This window comes from Mauremys mutica, chromosome 8, assembly GCF_020497125.1.
Source record: "Mauremys mutica isolate MM-2020 ecotype Southern chromosome 8, ASM2049712v1, whole genome shotgun sequence".
Taxonomy (NCBI): domain Eukaryota; kingdom Metazoa; phylum Chordata; order Testudines; family Geoemydidae; genus Mauremys; species Mauremys mutica.
Window position 1 is genome coordinate 56607981 of NC_059079.1, and position 22929 is coordinate 56630909.

The 22929-nt window shown below is 51.1% G+C and overlaps 1 protein-coding gene across 4 annotated transcripts in view; it reads right to left on the bottom strand.

The window, feature by feature from the left end:
* Positions 1 to 22929, bottom strand: part of CACNA1E (calcium voltage-gated channel subunit alpha1 E) — a 263601-nt gene that overhangs the window by 196287 nt on the left and 44385 nt on the right. For all 4 annotated transcript variants that reach the window (XM_045026738.1, XM_045026739.1, XM_045026736.1 and 1 more), the window contains exons 2-3: positions 20025 to 20291; positions 85 to 190 (exon numbers count right to left, since the gene is read on the bottom strand). In XM_045026738.1, the coding sequence (XP_044882673.1) occupies positions 85 to 190; positions 20025 to 20291 (373 nt within the window). The remainder of the gene's footprint in view (positions 1 to 84; positions 191 to 20024; positions 20292 to 22929) is intronic.

A 22929-nucleotide genomic window follows, 5' to 3' on the forward strand; every position in this document is an offset into this window, starting at 1 on the left:
CTTGCTACCAGCTAACACCCACGCCCGTGAGAAAGCTGCAGCTGCTTCCAGGAGAGAAGGAAGATACAAGAGAAAGGCACTTACTAGTCGTCGGGACATGGGTGTCTTGTCATCCTCGGGGAGGTGCTGCTCCAGCGCTAGGACGATGCAGTTTGCAATGATGGTGGCCAGGATCATGTATTCAAAGGGCGTGGAGGGGACAGTTAAGGAGCAGAAATGACATGACATAGAGATGGAACAAGTCTCTAATCCACAGACTCCCTTCCTTCCTCACCCTTTGTCGCTACTTGTGACTGCTCAGGAAGCGACTACCATTTCTCCTCACACATGCGCGCATTCACACAGCAGCCAGATAAGCTTCCATTTTCCTCTACTCCTAGCTAGTGGGGTGAGACCTACTGATTCAACTGTTTGGAAATGAGACAAGACAGCCAAGAGCACCAAGCCCATCAGCAGCTTCTCACCAGGGATCCAGTGGTGCCCAGCGCTCCTCCTCCACCTGGTAACTACAATACTGGCACTGGTGATGGAAGGAAGCCAATGCAATACAAAGGACTGGGCACCCATAGTGTACTAGGACAATGCAGGATGCTGGGGGGCTGAAATACACATACAAAAATGAATAAGTACAAAGGTTTAAAATTGCCCAGAAGCCCCCTTCAGAGCCCACATGAAAACCGATGTGACCCAGGAAGCCTACCAGGTCGGGCTGCACAATATAAATGCAAAACACTCCCATACTTTATCTATAAAGGTCCAACCCAGCCAACCCTCCTTCACTAAATTCCGCTGAGAATCTGGACAAACCCCAGCTCTTTGAACATCCCCCATAGCCTCACACCCCTCCTTCCCCACTCAGTCTTACCTGCCATCCTCAGGCAAGCCCCCCAACCTGCCATTTCCTTGGGGGCCTCTCTAGCCAATAAGTGCCCATGCTGGCATTAAATACAGCCCCAATGTGGAATTTAACATCAGTCACCTGCATTTATAAAAGCCTAGCTCAGTCCAGCTGGGCTTGGGAATTATAGACCAGTCTATACCCTGCTATTTTTGGCTAAGACCCACGGCAGAGAAACACTGGGCTTACTCGTGCATCTGACTGATTTCAGTCTGGTTTCAGGCAAGGACACATGGCTGAGTCTACCTTTGTTAGAGTCATAAATGAGGCACGCCCTACAATGGACAGAGGAGATCTGTCCTTCCTTGCTGCTATTAATGGGTTGCTCATTGTATTCCACTGCATTGCCCCACTGGTCAGTTGGATATGATTGGGGATGTTTGGAACCCATTTGGGCCATGCCTGATAGAACATTCCCTGTTTGTATCATTGGTTCAATTCCCATCAACCTTGTAGCTCAGATGCTTTCTGCGGTCACCTAGGGATCAATGCAGCTTCCGATGCGCTGTCATTTCTGCATGGTATCGCTAGGAGCTCTGAGTGAGGTTTGGACCAAACAATACCCATTGCCCCCTCTCCAGCCTTTGAGAAGGTTATTAGGCATCTAGGTGCTTGTAGTGGGGAAATGAGATATTGGATGGCTTGGAATTGGCTGGAGACTGAACTACAGCTCTCCAGGCCAGGGGCTCGTTTGATTATAGTGGATCACACAGCCCAGCACAGAGCATGCTGTCAGCACTTAACAAGGAATAAGAAACAAAAAATATGGCAAGGCTAAAATTATCTTAGCTGGGTCAAAGAGGTTACGTGAGGAGAATTTCCACAAGTCAGTCATTCGGTAGTGGGAAGTCCCTCAGAGGGCAGCATACCACCAGGGTTTAAGGGGGTGTAATGGGGAGTCTCTCAGAGGGCAGCATACTCTGAACCTGGTATTTTCAGAAGCACTCAGCGTTGACCCAACTCTGCTCCTGTCGGATTCAATGGGAGCTTCCCTGTTGATTTTAATGGGAGCAGAGTGAGGCTGATGGTGAGTGCTCTTGGGAATCTCATCCTGAACACAGCTTTAGAGCAGGGGCTGATCTCAGAAGATTTGGCATTAGCTGTGGTCACAAGGCTCACAGGTCGACTCCCACTTTCGTTCTGCAAGCGCTGCCAGCCCAGCTTCCCTGATTCTCCTCTTCCCCCACAAGCACTTTCATGCTACCAGGCAAAATCCATACAGCTGCTGCCTTGACCTCCTCAAAACTCACCTCTGTTATAATGCATAAGGACTCTGCCCTCTGACAACAGCTAGCGCCTTTGCTGCTGACTGTCTGAGGATGGAATACACCCTGGCATATCAGTTCCTCTGGTTCCCCCAGCCCACTTGTTATGGCTTCGATTCGAGATTGTAAGCAATTTGGGGCAGAGAATGACATTACCTATTCGTTTGTCCTGTGCCTAGCACAATGGAGCCTGACCTGGCTGGCCTTTAGGCACTACTGTAAGCTGCACATTATATAACAACAACAGCGCAGGCTGTTTTTTGCCAGCTCAACTGCAGCTGTAATTCTCCCATGCTGATCTGATAACAGTTACGCAGGAGGCCCTTTGTGATGCCGAGGTCAGACTGTGCAATATGCACTTAATGTGGGCTACTGAAAAGGCTGATCTGTCAACTCCTACCATTAAGTAGCAGCTCCATTGTTGCTGGAGGGTAGGCAAGGCAGAGCTTTGGGGCTGGAATGTACTATGTAGGGACCAAGTACGAATATTATTATTGTTATTAATATTACCTGCTGCTGTGTGCCCTTCACCACTTGGCAGCGTGGGCAGGGATTGACTTTAAAAGGGTTGGGGGATTGACTTTTAAGGCCATTAATGGCCTGGGTCCTAGATGCCACTCTGACGCCCTGGGGTATGTTCCATCTGTCCCTCTGGGATCCAAGGAGATATGGCTGCTGGGCTCTGATCTCAGAGCTCCCTCCCTCCCCACATTTAGCCCAAACACAAGCACAGAGTAAGGCCTTTCCAGAGCACATCAATGCACCTCTCTTTCCAAAAGCCTGTGGCCTGGCACACCGATTGCATTGGCATATGGGTGCTAATCACTATTTCAGCCTCATGAACCTGAGCCACACTGGGCAACTCTCCAAGGATCTGACCTTTAGGGGCTGATCTGCAAACAGCCCCAGCCCTGTGGACCCTCAAAATCAGTATCACCATCCAATATCTATAAGATGATAGTCCCCAGTCAGGATAGGGGACCCAGCATGCGGGACAAACACAGGAAATGGACACTCCTTGCCCTGAAGATGACAATCTACCATCAATGGGACTTCAGCCAGGAGTAAGAAGCTGTGTAGAACTCTGTAAGGCCCAGCATTTAGATTCCAAGCAGTATAGGTGCACCTTGACACCCACAAGGAGGCCCAAGATTTTCAAAAAGTGATGCCTCCAAGTACAGGTGTCCACTCGACAGGGGCGACTCTATGTTTTTTGCAGCCCAAGCACGGCAGTCAGGCGGCTTTCAGCGGCACGCCTGCGGGCGGTCTGCTGGTCACACGCATTCGGCGGCATGCCTGCGGGAGGTCCACCGGTGCCACACCACTGGCTTCCCCGCCACCGAATTGCCGCCAAAGCCGGGGGACCGGTGGACCTCCCTCAGGCACGCCGCCGACAGGGGCGGCTCTAGCAATTGCGCCGCCCCAAGCAGGGCGGCACGCCGCGGGGGGCGCTCTGGCGGTCTCCAGTCCCGCGGCTCCGGTGGACCTCCTGCAGACGTGCCTGCGGAGGATCCGCTGGTCCCGCGGCTCCGGTGGAGCATCCGCAGGCATGCCTGCGGGAGGTCCACCCGAGCCGCGGGACCAGCGGACCCTCCGCAGGCATGCCTGCGGCAGGTCCACCGGAGCCGCTGGACAATCGGATCCTCCGCAGGCACGCCTGCGGGAGGTCCACCGGAGCCGCCTGCCACCCTCCCGGTGGCATGCTGCCCCAAGCGTGCGCTTGGCGCGCTGGGGTCTAGAGCCGGCCCTGGCCGCCGAAAGCCACCTGCCTGCCACCCTCACAGCAACCGGCAGGCTGCCCACCATGGCTTGCCGCCCCAGGCATGCGCTTGCTGCACTGGTGCCTGGAGCTGCCCCTGCCACTTGAGATGCTTTGGCAGGGCGTAAGTCTCAGAAGTGGGTGACAATTTGGGCTGTTTAAGGCATCTCAAGTTGGACACCACAAAATGGAGGCACCCAAAATCACTGGTCTCTTTGAAAAAGCTGGATCAATGATTTCAAAGGGACCCCACCCAGGTGTAAGGCCCCAGGCACATCAATCTGACTGCAAGGCCTGAGTCTGTACGTGTTTTATCATGAAACAGCTAGGGCCCTTGGCAAAGAGAGGTGATACAGCATACACATGGCAATTAATTATTAGGATTATTAGATCTCCTCCCTTCAAATTAGATTGACCCCACTACAAATCACCTAGATATTAACATTTTCTTAATTGGGGGAAGGAGGAATAAACTGAGGGTTCTTTGCATTTAGAAGAAAGCATGAAGCCTAGCCCCTGATCCTTTGATCTCAAGACGGCTGTGTTAAACAAGCCGGACATGTAAAGAATTCCCTCCTCCCATTTGGCCTGCTGCCCAGCAGAGCCAAAACAAAGCACACTTCAAAGCAAAAAGATGACTAAATCCTTGTCAGTGACCACTGAGCTTTAATGCATCTTTGTAATAAAAGTACAATTATCATCAATAAACACGAGGAGACGGGCGATGCTTCCTAGCCCCTGCTACCTCGCAGCTGGAAGGCAGGAGGAGGGGACCTTAGATACACCACTGTTTTGGGATGGCGAGTCATATTTCAAGAACAGTGAGATACTGATGGAGAACAGACACCTCTTTACCCCTGCAGGTGAGTGAATCAACTGCCATGCTCCCGCCTCCGACCTGGGGGACATTTTCCTCCCAGAGTTCAAGAGGAGGCAGTAGATCCAGTGCACCAATTCATTGTACCTGCTGTGTTATGGGAATAAAGATCCCGGGCAAAGTGAATAGGAGTGGCTGTTTACACGGCAGGCAGGAGGTCTCCACATGTGCCTCGTTTAATTTTGGGCTTGATCTTCCCTGTAAAAGAAACTGGGTGAATTTTAGGTCTTGTGACAGTTTGGGAGCATGGTGGGGCAGACTGGACAGGTCTGTTGGTGCCTTGCCCTGCAACGCAGTGATGTGCCCAGAGGGACCCATTGCACCAGGCAGCAGCCTAGCAATTAGGGGTCAGCATTAGCTCAGAGAGCTAATTAGGCCCCGTTGAGTTCAGTCAGGCTCAGCACTTTTCACAGAGGGGCTGAGTTACTCCCCTGGGAAAAACACAGGAGGGGATTGCTGACCAGGAGGCAGGATAGGGAGCCCTGGGGAAGCAGAAGTGCTGTCCCATAAGTTGGTTTGTTATGTTTGCGTTGGAGCTGGCTGGCTGGAGAGCTGCATGGCAGGAAGGGAGCAGCCAGGGACTTCTGCCAAGTGTGTGCCACTTGAGTTAAAGCAGAACTCCTGAAATAATCCTGACAGGGAGGGATTTAAACCAGAGCCAAAGTCAACTTCTCCTCTCCAGCTGCCCACCCTCTGGCCCTTCCATCCACTGTCTAGAAGCACATGTGCTGTGCAGCCATCTCACTGCATGGTTCTGCCACAGCACTTCACCGACCCCGCTGCCCCTCCTGCCATGCCAGGACCCACACCCTCAGTCATGTACCTTAGTCCTGATCTGCAGTGCCCTGCACTGTCTCCTCTGCCAATCCACCCCAATGCCGACCTGCACTCCCTGGGCTGGTCCAGTTCTCTGGTTAGCATGGACTGTCACTGGGGTTGAGTTGGCTCAGGGATCTGAACAAACATACACTGGCAAGGGATAACATTGAGACCAAACTACTCATTTCCACCATTTCTCTTTCTGTGCAGGTCTTTGTAGTGCTCCATCCTCATCAAAACTGAACTTCTCCCAAGTATTTAAAGTCAGAAGCAACAATCTTTCTCTGTCTGCTTTCCTCTCCCCAGCCCATAGGAGAATAATTTGATCAGTGTGGAGGGAAGGAGGGAGGGACGGGAGGAATGTGACTTAAAGCTAAGCAGAAGTGATGTCTGCATTTAGCTCTGGAAGTGGAGAGGCCCGTTCCCTTGGCAGATGTTCCAGAAGTGAGTTCCACCATTTAGGCCCATCTCCTGGGTAGTTCTGCCTCCAGCTTTCAGAACTGCCCCCTGCTGGTCAACAGTACAATTGCTTCCCTGAAACAGCTGCTGGTTTGGGGGTGGCTGTGATGAGGAAGAGGCAATCCAGGGCCAGACCTGGGGGCAGCTTTGAATAGTGGGCCAGACAGACCTTGAACTGGACTCCCATTTAATAGTGAGCCCATTCAGAGAGTCAAGCACCAAAGTGACTTGTGGTGCTAAGCAGATGGGCTGCTGTGCTTTACATCGGCTGGAGCTTTTTTAGGGCCTGTGGCTTCATTCCTAGACACACTAAATTACCCTACTCAAGTCTGGAGATCACAAACATGCATATCACCATAGCCAGGTCTGTGTCCCATAGCATGGGGCATAATCTTCTGGCCAGACACAGGGAAGGGAGCATTCTTTGCCACCACAGCTAGCTGGGCATCCTATTGCACTGAGAAGTACAAAAGAACTTGTAAGCTGCAGACCAACTTAATCTGACGCCAGATGCCCCAGATCATGGGTGAGACTATATAAGTGGGAGGCTCTTCAAAGCACTTCCCTCTTGCTACCATCCTTGCCTCATTCTTGCCTGGGTTAAGCTTCAGCCAGCTGCTCTTCTATCCAGGTGCTGGTTTTGGATAGGCGCTGGGAGAGCTAGAACATTGTGACATCTACCTTTGCAGGAGAGGTGAGATAGGGCTGGTAACTGCTGGCACGCCTATACGAAGCTAGGACTGAGCCTTGCATGAGTCTGTGGATGAGGGCTTTGGAGGTGCAGGGAGAGTTGACCCTCTGGGTTTGGTCTAAGACCTGAGCAATTTTTAGGGCATGTCCCTTCACTTCTGCAGCTTCCTGAAAGTAGTGGAAGAGTATCGCCTATCTGGTGACCAAAGACAGGCTTTCAGTCCATACCTCCAGTGATCTCGCCAAGATGAGCAATTGCAGAAGTTAGGACTTCTTTAGCCTGGTACAGAGAGGAGTCAGAGGGGATTCAGATGAGGTATGGACAAGCCAGGCCACTCAATGAAATTAATGGCAGATAATCAGGGCCGACTCCAGCCACCAGCATTCCAAGCTGGTGCTTGGGGCGGCATTCTGCAAGGGGCAGCAGTCCCTGTTGTTTTGCCCCCAAGCAGCACGCCGAATTGCCGCTGTGGACAGCGGGGGCAGTCCGTGTGCCTTTAGGGCGGCAGGCGCGTTTCCGCGGTGGTGGCAATTCAGCGGCAGCTTCTATGTTTAGCTGTCCGCAGTGGCTTCAGCTAAACATAGAAGCTGCTGCCAAATTGCCGCCGCTGCGGAAACACGCCTGCTGCCCTAAGGGCACACAGACTGCCCCCGCCGCCCGCGGTGGCAATTCGGCGCGCTGCTTGGGGCAGCGAAAACTGTAGAGCCGGCCCTGCAGATAATTTAAAAACAAATAAAAGGAAATATTACTTTATGCAGCACATAGTCATCCTGTGGAATTAACTGCCATGAAGTCACATCCTGTTATTGATATTAACTATGGCAGCATTAATTATGCTTGTCATTAGAAAGGATAAGATTGAGGCAGATCAAATCTCCTGCTACAGAGCATATGCTGGGCACCCCAACAGTCAGGCAGGAAGGCGTTGGCCACCTGCAGCATTGCACAGTGTTGGGCCTTGAGGGAGGGTGGGTCTCATCAGACAAGGGCACTACCAGAGAGGGAGGACACTCTGAGTGGTGTGACAGGTTCTCCATTCTCAGATGAAAAGTGATAGATAAATCTATGGTGCCACCACCCCTCAAAATGGGGATGTTCTTTGCCCAATTGTAACATTTACCTTACAGGGTGGGGCCAGAAAAGAGTGATGGAAACTGCCATGAGCTGACCAACCAGGTACCAAAAAGTTTTCCCAGGGGGCTTTATATCAGCTGTGATTTCCCTTCAAGGCTCCTGTTAAGGCCACACATTGCTTTGTTCCCCAGCCACACCTGCAAACTTCCAGCAATTACATAAGAAATAATATCTGGACATGAGCCACTGGCCTGTTTTGGGTCTTTTGTTCCCTTTTCCTGAAAACCTGTGAGCAATTAACACTGGTTCAAAGAAAACAAGCGCTTTAGCAGTGCTGCTGCAGCGAGCAAGACAAGTCCCTAGGCGCTAGATCCACTTGCCTAGATGAGAAGTGTGGGGCTGGCTGGCAGCACTGGAGTCTCTTTCCTCCCACAGGGTCTGTTTCACCCTGACAAGTGGTGCTTGCTATTTCTCACTCCCTTCCTTTCTGAGACAGACATTTAATGCCCCTCTCTCCTTCACAATCTTTAAATTTGATTATCCCAGGATGGAAAAATCCAGATGGAAAAACCAGGTACCTCTGATAGAGGCAGGAGCCAGAAGGAGGCATGAATGCTGTGTCTGGGGTATTACAGAGTGGGACAGAGGCAATGGCAGTGCCTGGTAGGGCAGCACCCTCTAATCTCTGTGAACACAGACCCAAGCTGAGCACATTCCACTAAGAGGGGAGAAGTGGCTTGTAGCCATCTGATCCTTAACACAGAGGTGTGGTGCACAGAGACGATGGGTGGGGGGTTTGAGAGCACAGTGTTGGCCCAATTCTTCTCCAACTGAAATTAAAGGGAATTTCACTACTGACTTCAAAGGGAACAGAATTAGGCCAACACCCATCTCCATTGGGAATCCCACCCTCAAGGCTCAAGCATGTGCTGCTCTTACACCAAGTGCAAGTATTCAGATCGACATTGAGCACTGCATGCAGGGATCTCTAGCCTCCATGGGCTCCGTACCTCCAGACCGAAGTGGGCAGTTTTGCTTGGCCCCATTCTGTACAAATGAAGTGGGGTTCTTGGGAAGGTTATCAATGAAGCCCTCAAATGGGTCAGCGTTGGGTGTTGCTGCCTTTGTGTTACCCCCCCTTCCTCCAGAACACCTAGCACTGAGCGACTGCCCTTGAGTAAGCTGGCCCAGCCAGTGTGAGGACAAGGTTCCTTCACTCAGATTAGGGGAGGAGTTAGAGCCAACATTTTCAAAAGTGGCTTTTCATTTTCAAAGCTTCATGCTTTAGGTACCCTCTGTGTGACACCTTGACCCTATATCTCAGCAGGGCTGAGCACCCACTGTTCCAGCTGACATCACTGGCCACTCTGGGCTCTCAGCACCTCGGAGAATTAGGCCCATGGTCTCTCAGTTTTGGACCCAAGAGAGCACTTTGGAAAACTAGGCTGTAAATAGTCTGGAGATCCCCAAATTCCTTTGCTCCACCCCAAGAGAGATAAGAGATGGAAACTATTAGCAAAAGGGTGAGGGGAGCTTCAATAAACACTAAAATCAGTCTCCCTTTCATTCTGCCAAGGAGGTGATGATCCTCCCAGCTCAGAGTTAGGGATCCCCAGAAGATGCCCTCTCTCTCTCCCACTTCCTTCCTTGTTAGGTGTCTAATTATACAAAACTTACAGTCACCCAAAATGCACAGTAACACTTGCCTCCCTCTGAGCCTGGTAATGAGAGCCTGTCTCTCTCCTGCTCTCTCATTTTACCTTCATCTAGCTTCTCGGATAAGATCATTAAGGAAACGATAAAAATAGGTTTTCTTATTGATTTATCTCCTTTATCCAATGCTCTCTTCCTTGAATAGTTGACTTGTTTCCTTAGCAACTCAGCTAATTCCAGCCATGCTGCACACCTGCCGTTTGTTAATTTCCTTCCTGGTGAATTTAAAGCTGGGGAAGGAGATGAGAGGCCAGTGGCAGCAGTGTTGACTTCTTGTTAGTCACCAAGCCAGACAGAAATTAGCCCAGGCTTCAGCAATAACCCACTTTTCTCCCCCACCCCCAGCTATATCCTGTCCTGGAAGCACTCCACTAGATTCTGACCTGGTCTTGCTTGAGCCATAAGTCTGTATGATAGTGGGGATGGTGCTCGGTGCTGAGCCCCCTTCCCCTCCATCAGCTACTGAATTACATCAGAGCAATAGAGGCAGAACTTTTTTGAAGTTACCACGTGGGGATTAGCTAAGCAGAGCAACAGAAGGGAATGTGGAGCTCTTTCCCTTCTCCTAGGGGAGCAGCCTCTATGCTACTGGGTGCTTCCCTCTGGTCACAAGGGACTGTGCACCTACATCAGAACCACCACGGGAACAGGTCTAGGATAAGAGCTAAAACCAGATTCACTCAGAGTCTATTGCTCATGCAGAAAGCATGCCCAGATCCAAGCCCTGAAGGAGAATTTATTATTCTAACGGCATGCTGATGCAATATGCCCAAATGGCTGGATAGGACATAAATCACACCCTGGCTGAGTGCTGCAGAAAGCCTTCACAGATTCACCTGCAGCATCTGTGACTTAGTGATCTGAAAGCAGTGAGATCATGCTAGCTTCCTCACCCCCTCTCTGCCTTCAGAAATGAAATATGCTGGTGGAAGGGTGAGATTGAGAGGACTGGGGGCTGAATGAATGCAGAATGCAGAATCAAAGCAGCTATCCTAGCATCTGCATAGAGGCTGGACCCTTTTAAAAGTCTGCCTTAAAGAAACCAGCTGATAGGGGAAGGACTTCAGTTCCCATGTTTATTAAATCAGGATTTGCTACACCACCTCACCAACGATCCCCCAGCCCTGCACTCAAGGAACCAATTTCTCCTAGGCTTCTTCTCAGTCTCCATCTTCATTTAACTCTGACTTCCCCCATCAATAGACCCTAATCCAAACCCTGGAGGAAGCACTCCCCTCTGATATGAGAGGGAATTCAGCCTCTGTGTTCATTCATTCATCTCTTTGCTCCCAATCCCCTCTTCCTTCTGCTTGTCCACCACCAATCTCCTCTCTCTCCCTCCGCACGACATGACCCCTGTGAACGAGCCTTCTCCTCCACAGCCCCTGCCACTTGAACACCCTTTCTCTCTCTGACTCCCCAGCACTCCATCTAATTCCAAATTTCAGATGAAAGCAATTCCTCTCTTCTCTGCCCCTCTCCTGCAATGTATTTTGGGATACATTTTGCATGAAAGATCTTATTCCCAAAATAAAGTTGTAGGGTACTGTCCCAAATTCAGCCCAGAGCTTCTTCACATCCCCACTTCACTACCCCTGACGGGGGAAGGAAAGGGGACACAAGAAAGTGTAGCACCTTTCTTCAGCAGGTAGGGAAGTTTGTTGTTTGATGCTGTCTTTAGTTCAATGGTCTGAACACTGGAATTTTGATAATGGTCTCATGAATGTACTCAGTCTTGTGACATTCAAGCCTCTGTCCAGTTCAAGTCACACACACCAATTGCCATTGGGTATGCAAATAGCACTGAGAGTATTCTATACATATACCTTAGAGAGCATATATTTATATAATATGGGTGTGTGGATATGTGCATTTGAATCATGTCTTCATATGGGGAAGAGCTGCAGGGATGGAACATGGGTCTGCTGGTCCCTAAGCGACTGCCATATTCATACCACCACCTGACAGCTCTGGCAGCACCGCAGTTGATGGGCTGTGAGCCGTGGTGGCCCAAGCACCACCAGATGTGCCACCCACAAGGAGCTTGAAAGGCAGTGCTCTCGGAGCCCCTGATTGGTCTAGGCACATTATTAAGCTGGGTGGGAACACGAGGAAGGTGTCTGGGCAACTAGACGGATCCTAACCTGGCTGCTGTGACAGACCCTGCTCCTTCACCTTGCTTTGGTTCCTGGCTTCCAACTCCAGCTCTGACCTTTAGTTCCAGCCCTACCCACTAGGCATGACTGCCCATGCCCTAACCATGATATACATACAAATAATGGGCCAGACCTACATTCCTGATATAGTCCATTTGTCTCCAGTAGCACGAAAGAACTGTGAAAGTGCCTAAATGGAGCAGCTAGTGAACCCCAGTTGTAGGGAGCCTGTCAAAGCATGGCCAAAAGAAGAGGTATGGCTGATGCATACTGCACTCCAGCAATCCTTAATTGGAGCTGTACCCTCGACAGGGCTTTTACTGCCAATGCAAGCTAGAAAAGCGCAGAGGCTGCTCTAAATTGCAGAGTGCCAAAGAAGATGATAGCAGCCCCCAGCTATTGGGGGAGCACAGCTGTGGTGTACAATCACCCTAGCCCCTCCTCCTCATCTCTTCACACCAATGTCTTGCAGCAAAGAGACCTCCATCATACAGGAGGATTGGGGCTAATGAACCTAATTCTCCTTCATTTACATCAGTGCCACTTAGCTGACTTTAATGGAGTTATTCTTGATTTAGGCCAGTCTATGTTACAGAGGGATCAGACTGAGTATCTGAAAGCATTAAAAAAACATGGTATACAATTCTAAAAGTTCACGCTCTAAATCTACATGAAGGGCCAAATTCAGATCTGTGTAAGTGGGCACAACTCTACTGCCTGCCCCCACCTACATAAGGTTTGAATTTGCCATTGTAATTTATACATATATACACATATTAATAAGTTGTATACATGTGGTTGTTTACCTGTCATATATGCAATCATATCTGTATACAAATTGTTTTTCTCCACCCAGCCTTGCCTTAACTGGAAACCAAATCCCTCTCTCTCTTTCTCTCTCTCTCAAACAAAAAAGAATCACATCATATGATTTTGCTGCCTTAACATCAGTTTTTTAACTTTGGTTGCCATAGCAATGGGATGCAACTTGGCATCACCATGACAACAGCTGCCTCTTGTTTAAATTCACCATCTGACAGGCAGCCTCTCTCTCTCTCTCTCCAGCTGTCAGAAAGATGGACCTGCCATTACACCTACTCCCAAAGCAGGCTTGAAATCTAATGAATGAAAGACAAAGAAAGCAGCACTGAAAGAACATCAGAAAGATGTCAAAAGGCTAAGAATGTTTCTCCCATTTAGCATGGCCATGCTACCGTCCTGAGGCATAAGCCAATGGATGAAGTTACTCCCATTACGAAATCCCCAGTACTAGCCAGTTTTGTTTTAAACAAGTCCATGCAAAACTTTTACTGCTCTTCTAAAGGCTTCTTTCTGGGCCCTAATCACCTTTAATAGGGCATTGCAGTACATAAGCCAGCATGCTGGAATTGTGGCTGGGCATGAGAGACAGGGAACTGCAGTCAGGCATCCCCCCACAGCTGATCCATGCTAGGTACGAAGAGGGCTCTGCTGTGCACTGACAGGGCACTGTAGTAAGGAAGCTCCTACCAATGGCCCTGGTTGGGCACTGACATAGAACAGCTGGGCATTGATAGAGCACTGCATAAGGAAGCTTGCATAGCAGGTCCTCAATGGTCATTGTCATGGCATTGCTAGAGTTCTGATTGGATCCAGACAGAATAATGCAACTAAGGGCTTGTCCACACTACCTGTCGGATTGGCGGGCAGCGGTCGATCCAGCAGGGGTTGATTTATCACATCTAGTATCGACTCCGGTACTTCACCAGAAAGAGAGCATCAGCTGTCGACTTACTACAGTGAAGACACCGTGGTAAGCAGGGCCACCCAGAGGATTCCGGGGGCCCGGGGTCTTCGGCGGCGGGGGGCCCTTCCATTCCGGGACCCGCCGCCGAAGTGCCCAAAGACCCGCGGCGGGGACCCCCCGCCGCCAAATTACCGCCGGAGCGGGACCCGCCGCCGAAGCGCAGCCCGGTCTTCGGCGGTAATTCAGCGGCGGGGGGGGCCCGCCGCGGGTCTTCGGGGCACTTCGGCGGCGGGTCCCGGAACGGAAGGGCCCCCCGCTGCCGAATTACCACCGAAGACCGAGCTGAACTTTGGCGGCGGGTCCCGCTCCATCTTCGGTGGTAATTCACCGGCAGGGGGTCCTTCCGCTCCGGGGCGGAAGGCCCCCCCCCCCCCGCCGGCAAAGACCGGGAGCGAAGAAGCTCCTGTGCCCGGCCCCACAAGAATTTTCCGGGGCCCCCGGAGCGAGTGAGGGACCCCGCTCCAGGGGCCCCGAAAAACTCTCGTGGGGGCCCATGTGGGGCTCGGGGCCTGGGGCAAATTGCCCCTCTTGCCCCCCCCCCTCTGGGCGGCCCTGGCAGTAAGTAGATCTAAGTACGTTGACTTCAGCTACGCTATTCACATAGCTGATGTTGCGTATCTTAGATTGACCCCAGCGGTAGTGTAGACAAGCCCGAAGATCCTCAGGGATCTTCCCCACTGGTTTGTACACCTGTGCAAAGTGACTGCATAATGGGGGCAAAAAGTGCAAATGACCTCCCAGGATGCAAGGCAGTGGAGAATGTGACTCCCGCTATCTGGGATCTCAATGGGCACTGTTGCGAAGTGGTTGTCACAAGACCACCTCTGCCACAGGAACTTTTGATACAGATGACATCAGAGCCAGTGCAACAGAGAAGATTAAATGAAGGCAAAGGGAGAGAGAGAAATGTTGTCAGAAGCCAGCAACAAGCCAGCTTAGCCCTGCACATTTAGGCCGTAGTGTGAACTCCTCCAGTTAAGCAGGACGATTATGATACAGCACACACACTATCACTAGGTCATTATTCCCAGCACAACGGCATATGGTTCCTGAGTCGAACAGGGTTAACTAGCACTTTCTGAGGTTTTAAACAACCACAATCAACACAACTGTCCTTCATCTGAACAATCTAATACGTCTCAATGAGGCTCCTTTCTGGCTTTGTAGGTTTTCAGCGGGCAGTGAACAATGCTGCCAGCAAACAGGAATGCGTCCTCAATCTGTATCAGTGATGTGAGCAGAAAATTAAACCATGTGCGTCTCCTATAGAACAAAATCCACAGACTAATTCCAATTCCAGTCTAGTGGAGGGACAGCTAGGCTGCTCTGTCCAAAACTTAGCTCTGGACTTTCTGTCCCCGGTTAGGAACGCAGTACTAATGGAAATGCAACTGGGATGTATATCATTACAGCTATCCTGTAAATTACAACTATGTGGAAATTCACTGCCATTCTGTCCCAGACTGGGACAGGGTTCCTGGGGAATGGGTTTGAGGTAAGTGACTGTTGTATAAAGAGTTCTAGCCTTGATTAGCATAGGGATGTTGGAGAAGAGAGAGTCAGCTGCAAGTCTCATGGAAGGCCATTCTCCCCTCAGTGTGGATAGATAAATATTAACAAGGGAATACATACAAGCATCAAGGGGGATCCTACGCCCCCTGCTGTTTATTGAATTAACAGGGATACCAGGAGAGAAGCAGACAGGGGACTGGAACCAGGGACCAGCAGATCACACAAAAAGAGATTCTGTTTCTCTCTTGGGATAAGACACCTGCAGAAAAAGTGCCCACTATTTATTGCACAGGTGTCCAGACAAGATGAGGGCAGAGGGTGAGAAAGAAGAGAATAAATTCTCTTTTTATTCATGTCCATCGGTTTGGTCTCTCTTTCAGAAAAGTATGGCAGAAGAAAGACAGCTATAAAAGCAGGAGATTTCTACAGCTCCCTCTCCCCTACCATAGGGCCTTACTGAAGCCAATGGGACAATTCACATGCTTAAAGCATAAGCACATGCTCAACTGCTTTGCTGGATCAGGGCCAGAGCGCTTAGAACCTTGCAGAATCAAGCCCCATAAGTAGCAACACTGAGGCTAAAGAATAAAATACCAGGATATTTCTCCATCTGACCCTCTGCAGTAGCTCTCATGCACCTCCAGATCAGCCCAACAGCTTTACATGTCAGCATGCACCAAGTAATCCTAGGAAAGCCTGCATGGTCAATGCATAATTCATGAAGATGCACTGGGAAAAGGAGCCATAATCACAACACAGCTTTTGTTTGCTTCTCCCCCACACACTTTTTTTTCCCTTTTCTTTTTTTGGAGGTGGGAGTTGGTCTAGTTGTGATCAAACCTGATTAATAGAAGATGAATTGAGCAGATATTGATAAGCTGCTTCCCATCTCACACTAACTGAATTGTAGTTCTCCAGGCAGCCAGGCAAATGAAATAAAAACAGGAGGTCTGGGCACGGACAGCTGCTCCCCTGACAGAACAAGTGCAGTCAAGGGAGCAGGAGTGGGGCTCTGTTTTTAACAGATGTAATTCAATTTTCATTTGAATTTTAAAAATGACTTAAGAAAAACAAATCTAATGCTCCTCTAGCTAAAATACAACCAGCTCATGCCTAGTATTTTGCACATTAACAGCAAAAAGGCGCAATTCCACCTGAAGCTAATAAATCTGGTTTTCAGTTTTGTATGATTGAGAGGATTGGATCCCCCACAAGAAAAGAAAGCCTTTGTCTCATATTTTTCTTTCTTCCTCCTTATGTATCATCCCTGTTTATAATGAAAAGCAAAACTGAAGAGACTGCTGGTTATAATTACACATTTACCCAGCAGATATACAGGCCTGAATCACCAGTTCCCAGTTATTTTTATCCCTATTACCTAGTCAACTTGATGTTGATAAAGAAGGCACCTCTCCTCCCCCCACCCTCCCAATCCAAGTCGGTTTTCCTCTGTGTCATCCCTGTGATAACCAGCACCAATCACCACTGAAAATAGCCTCTCATTTACTGTGGTCAAGATCTAAGACTCTCCTCCATCAACTAGTTTGATTGCAAGTTCAGGGGCAGTTCTGGGATTCAAACAGCAGGCTTTGCTGTAGACGGTGAAGACACACACACAACTGTTTGAAGTCAGGAACACTGGTTAAAGGCACTATCCCTTTTAACTGATTGCACCAATGTACAATTACAGGGAGAAAATAACAAGCATTTTACATTATCTGATAATAGTATGCAATTACTATGCCCCCTAATTAGGAGACTCTGTTATAAGCTTAGCCCTGTCCTAAATTATTGCACTTTGAGCTCTAACTCCACTGAAGTGCAATATAAACTGTCCTGTCATTTCAGACATTTTGCCACAACACAAGATGATGGTACCTCCATGCTGTCTAAAAGAAGGATCACATTATTATGCTGACAGATTGAAAAGCTGAAATGTTCACAGCATTGGCGCTTTGTCTCTAACCACATTTCAGTTTTCAGTCTCAGTGCATATTCCACTCTGTCCAAGACACATATTGATTGTACAAGGTTACTGTCAAAAAAACCCATCAACGTAAGAGGTAGCGTAAACTACCAGGTCATGTGATGAAGAACAGCATGAATTCTTTCAGGTAGATGAGTTCCCTGGAAAGATGAGACCTTCACTTGTTCCATCTGTTCAATGGACAAGTGTTGAGGAGACCAGGATTCCAATATTTAAATTAGAACTGTGCCTACCATTTGCATGGGAATATAGTATTTACTTTGACAAATGGAACTAAAAGCTAAACTATGCTTTGTAAATTCTTGGGAAGAATAATGTGGGGGGAGAGGTTTAAGTATAGCAGGAAAGCACTATGAATGTAAGCTGTATGGGGCAGAGACTGTTTTTATATCATGTACATGTACAGCATCTAATACAAAGGGACCCACTTGGGGATTCCAGCCATCAGCAGCATATAAATAAATTATGATAAAGCAAATTAATTAGCCCTCCATCTCACAAAACAAAGCTTATGAAAATTTGACATATTTTGAAAAATGAGACATATTCATCTAAGAAAGGGGATGCAGTGACCCAAAGAAATGTGCACAGATGCTCCTGGGCTGTAGATCTCTTGATGCTTATGCTCAGACACTTCATCCCAGACTACAGAGATGAGTAATACATTATATGGATAGTTAGGAGAATGAGATTTAAACCTACCATAAAGCATCTGAAGTATTTAATAGACTTAAGCAGCTCTTTCAATATCAAAAAGCCCTTTCATTTGCCTTAACTACCTCGTGTGCACTGCCAATGGCCTAACATCTTTCATCATGTCACTCATGGGGATTGGCCCCACTTCAGCAAAGCACTTGAGCATGTGCTTAAGAGTTTTGCTGAATTGGGACCTCAGGGTTAGCAAGGCTATTTTCTTGGCATATTTTGGTTCAATCAATTCCTCCACCCTCCTTTCATATTATAGCCTTTCTAAAAACAGCCCTTTACAGCAGATAAAGGGAATTTTCATTTGGTACCAGGGCAAGTTCCTTTACATCCAAGCAAGCAGTTGTCAGATCCCTCAAGCAAGCCAAGTAGTGTGTCAGGGGAGAAAAGTAATGGCCGAAACTATTGACATTTGTCACTGCAAGTGCAAAATATAGGGCAGAGTTAAAAGTGAACAGGGCCAGCTCTAAGCTTGTCAGCCTGGCTACCTTCTACAGCAAGGAGGCTATGAAGAGAGCAGTGTGAAAGCACCTATCTACCACATCCTACTGCAAAACTTCCAGGTTGCCCTGCATCCCACCCAACCTTACACAAAAATCTTCCCTCTACAATACACCGGACAACAAGTGATGCAGGGTGAGCCCAGGGGTTCCATTGTCCTGTCAACACTTTACAGAGGGCGTCCTTCCTGGCACACGGCTGACCACGGAGAGGGAACTGTCCTGGCTGAAGCACTAGCAGGAACTGTAACCGTGCTCCGGCCAGAACCTCCCAGCGAGTGCCATGCAGTGCCGGTGGGAACGCCGCGCGGTGGGGCGCTGTCTATGGTGCTGAGCGCGTGCGTTGGAGAAGGGCTGATGAGCAGGGTGGAGTCTGGGCTGCTGTCTAAGGAGGCAGGGGGAGGTCTCTGCGGCGGTACTGGGAGTTCTGTGCGGCGACGAAGCTCTCCTGGGTATCACACGGAAGGAGAGTTGAGCTCTCTCAGCCAGTGCCCGGCGCTGGACACGAGGGAGGGGCTCCTGGGGTAACCCCAGGCAAAGTTCTCTGCAGTGTTGGACACCACAGAGCTATCAGAGGGGCTGAAAGGGGAGCGTCCTTCAAAACAGGGGCCGCCGGCAGCTAGGGAGCTCTGCAGGGGGCTGAGCAATGGGGGCACGGGGATTACCCACAGAACAGCGGCTGGGGGGGGGAGAGGTAAAGCCAGGGAAGGAGATGGCTGAGGAGGGGGAATAGCAATACACACCCTGGTGGGGGAGCAGCTGGACAGCAGTGCACAAGCTCCTTGAGGCTCTGAACCCACCCAAGGGATCTGCACTCCCCCTGCCCCTGTGGAATAAGAAGGCAGCCGACCTCAGCTCCGGTACTAAGCCCAATTGAGGCAGGAGGAGCGGAGGAGGCCTCCTCCAGAAATTTTCAGCGTCTCCCTCTGCCACAAGTGCAGGGAGACCTAGTTTCTTGTGCACCCTGGGCCATTCGGTGCCAGAACAGTGTAGCCGTCCCTTAGCAGTTCCAGCACAGCACTGAAAAAGGCAGTTTTCCTGCATGTCTCACTGGGGGCGTGGGGAGGGCATGGGAGCCCCTGGGAGAGAGGATAAAATTAATGATTTATTAGAAGGCAACATACCACGAAGCAGAGTCCTGCAGAATCAAGGAGGGGTCTGTTCTCATAAAGAGGAACACAGAATCCACTCTGCACAATGCCTCCTCCATTATAGCAAGTAACAAAGAGCAAAAGGATTTCAAGATCTTTGAGGCTTGGGGAGAAGGAGGGAAGAGTCATCAATGAGCTAAGGGGGACCCCTGTCTGCGTGTCTACAGAGTTGGAGGAGAAGCTGAGGAGCTGAGCTGTGACTTGGTTGTAGATCCGAACTCGGACACACACACACGAACCCAAGCTTCCTCGCCAGATATGGCCCCATGGGTGATCCAAAACTTAGTCCTGAAGTCGGTTGCAGGGACCAATTTGATTCTAGTCCAGAGTTCTTAAACCAACTAACTGGAGCCTTTATTCCCCACGGAGACACACTCAACTTCCGCTCGCCCTGCCAAACCCAGGAAAGGGGAGAAAGAGACAGCCTAGAAACCAAAATGAATGCAAACTGGGGGCACAGGGGATGGAGGGGACAGCACCCGATTAACCCGGGCACTCTGCTTCCATATGCCATCGATTCTGGACTGAAAGCAGAAGACAGGCGCTTACCTTAGACACACTGCTGCGTGCCTGCCAGCTAATGCAACATACATGTGCTGTGGAATTGCACCGATGCAAATCCGGGCATGAGAAACAAGGGTTTTCACCAGGGCAACGAGGGGGAAAGGATATGGCCAGTCGATGAGCTTCTTGGCGTATTTCCTGACCATGTTATCTTCCCCAAAGAGGAAGAGGGATCTGTTGACTGTGAAGCAGTTCTGTCGGACTGGGATGGGGTTGTACAGAGCCATAGTCCTGGCCCTCTGCGCTTTGGTTTGCTTGAAGGCTCCCGGGGTCGCTCCGGAAGGCGCGGGGGGTCCTTGGCGGATCCTGTTCTGTTCAGAGCCCGCATCTCCGGATCCCAGGCGGCCAGCCACCGCCTCCCCAAAGCGAGCCATCCTGGAAGAAAACAGAGGCGATCCAATCAAGGCACCCACCAACTACCAAGCAACAGAGCCAGTGGAGGGGGACGGGGGGTGAAGCGATCCCAGTCGGCAAGCCCCCTCTCGGAGCTGCTCAGTCTAATGGCCAGCGCTCTGGGTCTCCTCCATTCCTCTGGAGCCAGGGAGCCTTTCAACACCAACCCCGAGGCATGCTTTAGATCTGGCCGCCCGCGAGACAGCTCTTCTCCCGACCGCCCCGCCGCCTGGCCAGGGAGCAGGCAGGCTGACGGCTGACGGCTGTCCCAGAGGGTAACAGTTTGCGGAGCTGGGGGGAAGCGGCGGAGAGGCTGAGTCCCTTGGCGCAGCCCCTAGGCAGCATCCGCGCGCTCCACCCCGGAGCCAGGGGTTAAACCCGACGCAGCATCGTCTCGGGTCTTTGTTGCAAATCAAAAGGCCAGGTCGGATCCCCTGCTGCCGCCTTTAACCCCGCACGGGAGCCGCTCCAGAGCCCGCTTTGCTCCGGCCTCTCAGAGCCTCCACGCCTCCAAGCCTTGCCATCGGGCCATGCAGCCGGGCGGGGAGGGCAACAGGGCGCGGGCAGCACAGGTGGCAGGCGGGCCCCGCTAGAGCCAAGCGCTGAACTTCCTCGCCAGGGGCTCCATCTTCCCCCTCAGCCTCCCAGCTGCTCTCCGGCGCGCGTGGAGCAAGGCGCACCCCACTCCCGCGCGCGGCGGGGGCGGGGGATGCAGCGAACCGGGCTGGCGGGCGGCGGGGAAGCTGCGGCGGCTCTGCAGCCCCGCGTTCCTCAGCGCTCAGGAAGCCAATGGCAAAAATAGACCCCGCGCCTTTCCCTGGGCGGGCGGGCGGGCGACGGAGCCGCGGGAGGGGGGCTGAGGGGGGCTCTGGAGGGAACAAAGAAGCGAAGTGGAGTCCGCTCCGAGGAGCTGCTGCCCGGCTGGCTCGCGCTACTCTCCCTTCTCCCCGCGGGGCCCCGGCCAGGCAGCCCCCAGCGCTGAGTCAGGGCGGGGATTTAAAGCAACACCCCCCTCAGCCCGCCCCTGGAGCCCCAGCCCCGCTGCCTGCCCCGGGGAGCCTCGCGGCTGCCCAGCAAAGCAGCCCCGGAGCCAGCAGCACGCGCCCCGCACCTCCTCCGCCTGGCCGCCCGGGCCCCGGCGCGGGCCTCTTGGGCACCAACTCCCCGGCAGCGCCGGAGGGGCCCCGGGCGGGTTTGGCTGCTGCAGGCTGAGGCTCTGCGCGCGGAGCCTTGCGCTCACTCAGCGCCAGCTCCGGGCTGGGCCCAGCTCCGCACCCCCGGGGGCGCGAGCCAAAGCCGGGTGCCCTCTGTCCCTGGCTGCCTTGGATGGGCTCTAGCTCCGGCCCCCGCTCCACGGGATCCCATTGGCACCCTTCACTTCCCCCAGCCAGCGCCAGATGTGCCAACAGCTGCCTCTAGCACCCTCCCAGCAACCAGTGGGTCACTGGGGCCAGTGCCTGGCCACTGATCTCCAGTGCTTCAGTTAGTGGGTGCCAGGGAGGGTAAGCAGACCTACCAAAATTAGGGGCTTTGTCTTATATACGCAACTCCTCCCCCCCCAAAAAAACACACTTACTCTCAGGTCACCTCCTGCCCAGCTTTGGAAACCCTGGCCTCCTTTCCAGAGGTGCTGAGCCCCCAAGACTCCAACTGGCATCAAAAGCTACTGCCAGTGCACAGCATCTCTGAAAAACCAGGCCCAGGTGTCTGGAGTTGGTCACCCCAAAACCAGAGGCCCTCCAAGTCAGGGGCCACTCCTGAAAGCATTGTTTTAATGCCCTATCAGTGGCCCCCAATCTACCACAAGCCCCACTGAGCCCATTTCCAGATGTGGTCTTTAATGCTTAAATTATAGATTCATTAAGGCAAGAGCTGTTTCCAGTGTATGGTTGGACAGCACCAGGCACAGTGGGCCCCAAAGTGCTACTGTCATAAATAAAAAAAACACAACACCAGAGTTTTCTTTTTAAGCAGAATGATCACCCCTGCTAGAAAGCAAGGAGGGTTTGGTGAGGGGTGCAGAGAAGAACCTTAGAGCACAGGCCTGCTTCAGCCGGCAGAGTGAAACTGGGAGGATTTGTTTTTTTAAGGGGGTGGATTGGGTTTATTTTAAACCCAAACAGCTGTTAGGAGCCTGTTAACATTTAGATTTCCTGTCTGCTGTGTCTCCAATCACCTTTGCTCCAGAGAGCACTGATCTCACCAGGGAACTGAGTTATAATTGGTGGTTTCAGTATAGCCTTACCAGATCCCTTAGAACTATCCCATTGACATTGTCCTCCAACTCCCCAAGAGAACAGAGCAGATGGCCCACACTGAGGAGTTAATAGGTTCCCAGAGCCACCCAAGTAATTCCCAGCACAGAAGCAATGCAATGAATTTCATTCCCTCCCCTCCTCCTCCAAGCTCACTGTTTGAACTGCTTGTGAAAGTCTAATCTTTTTCTCAAACCAGCAAGTGAGCAGTAAGTGTGGGGCAGGGTGAGCAGCGTGTGGTGAATATTCACAGTTCACATGGTGCTGGTAAGTTTTATATAATCACATGGCATTGCCACTGATTGGACAGCACACATGTAGCTAACCTGTGTGTGCAAACTGTAAAATCAACAACTAGCCATATA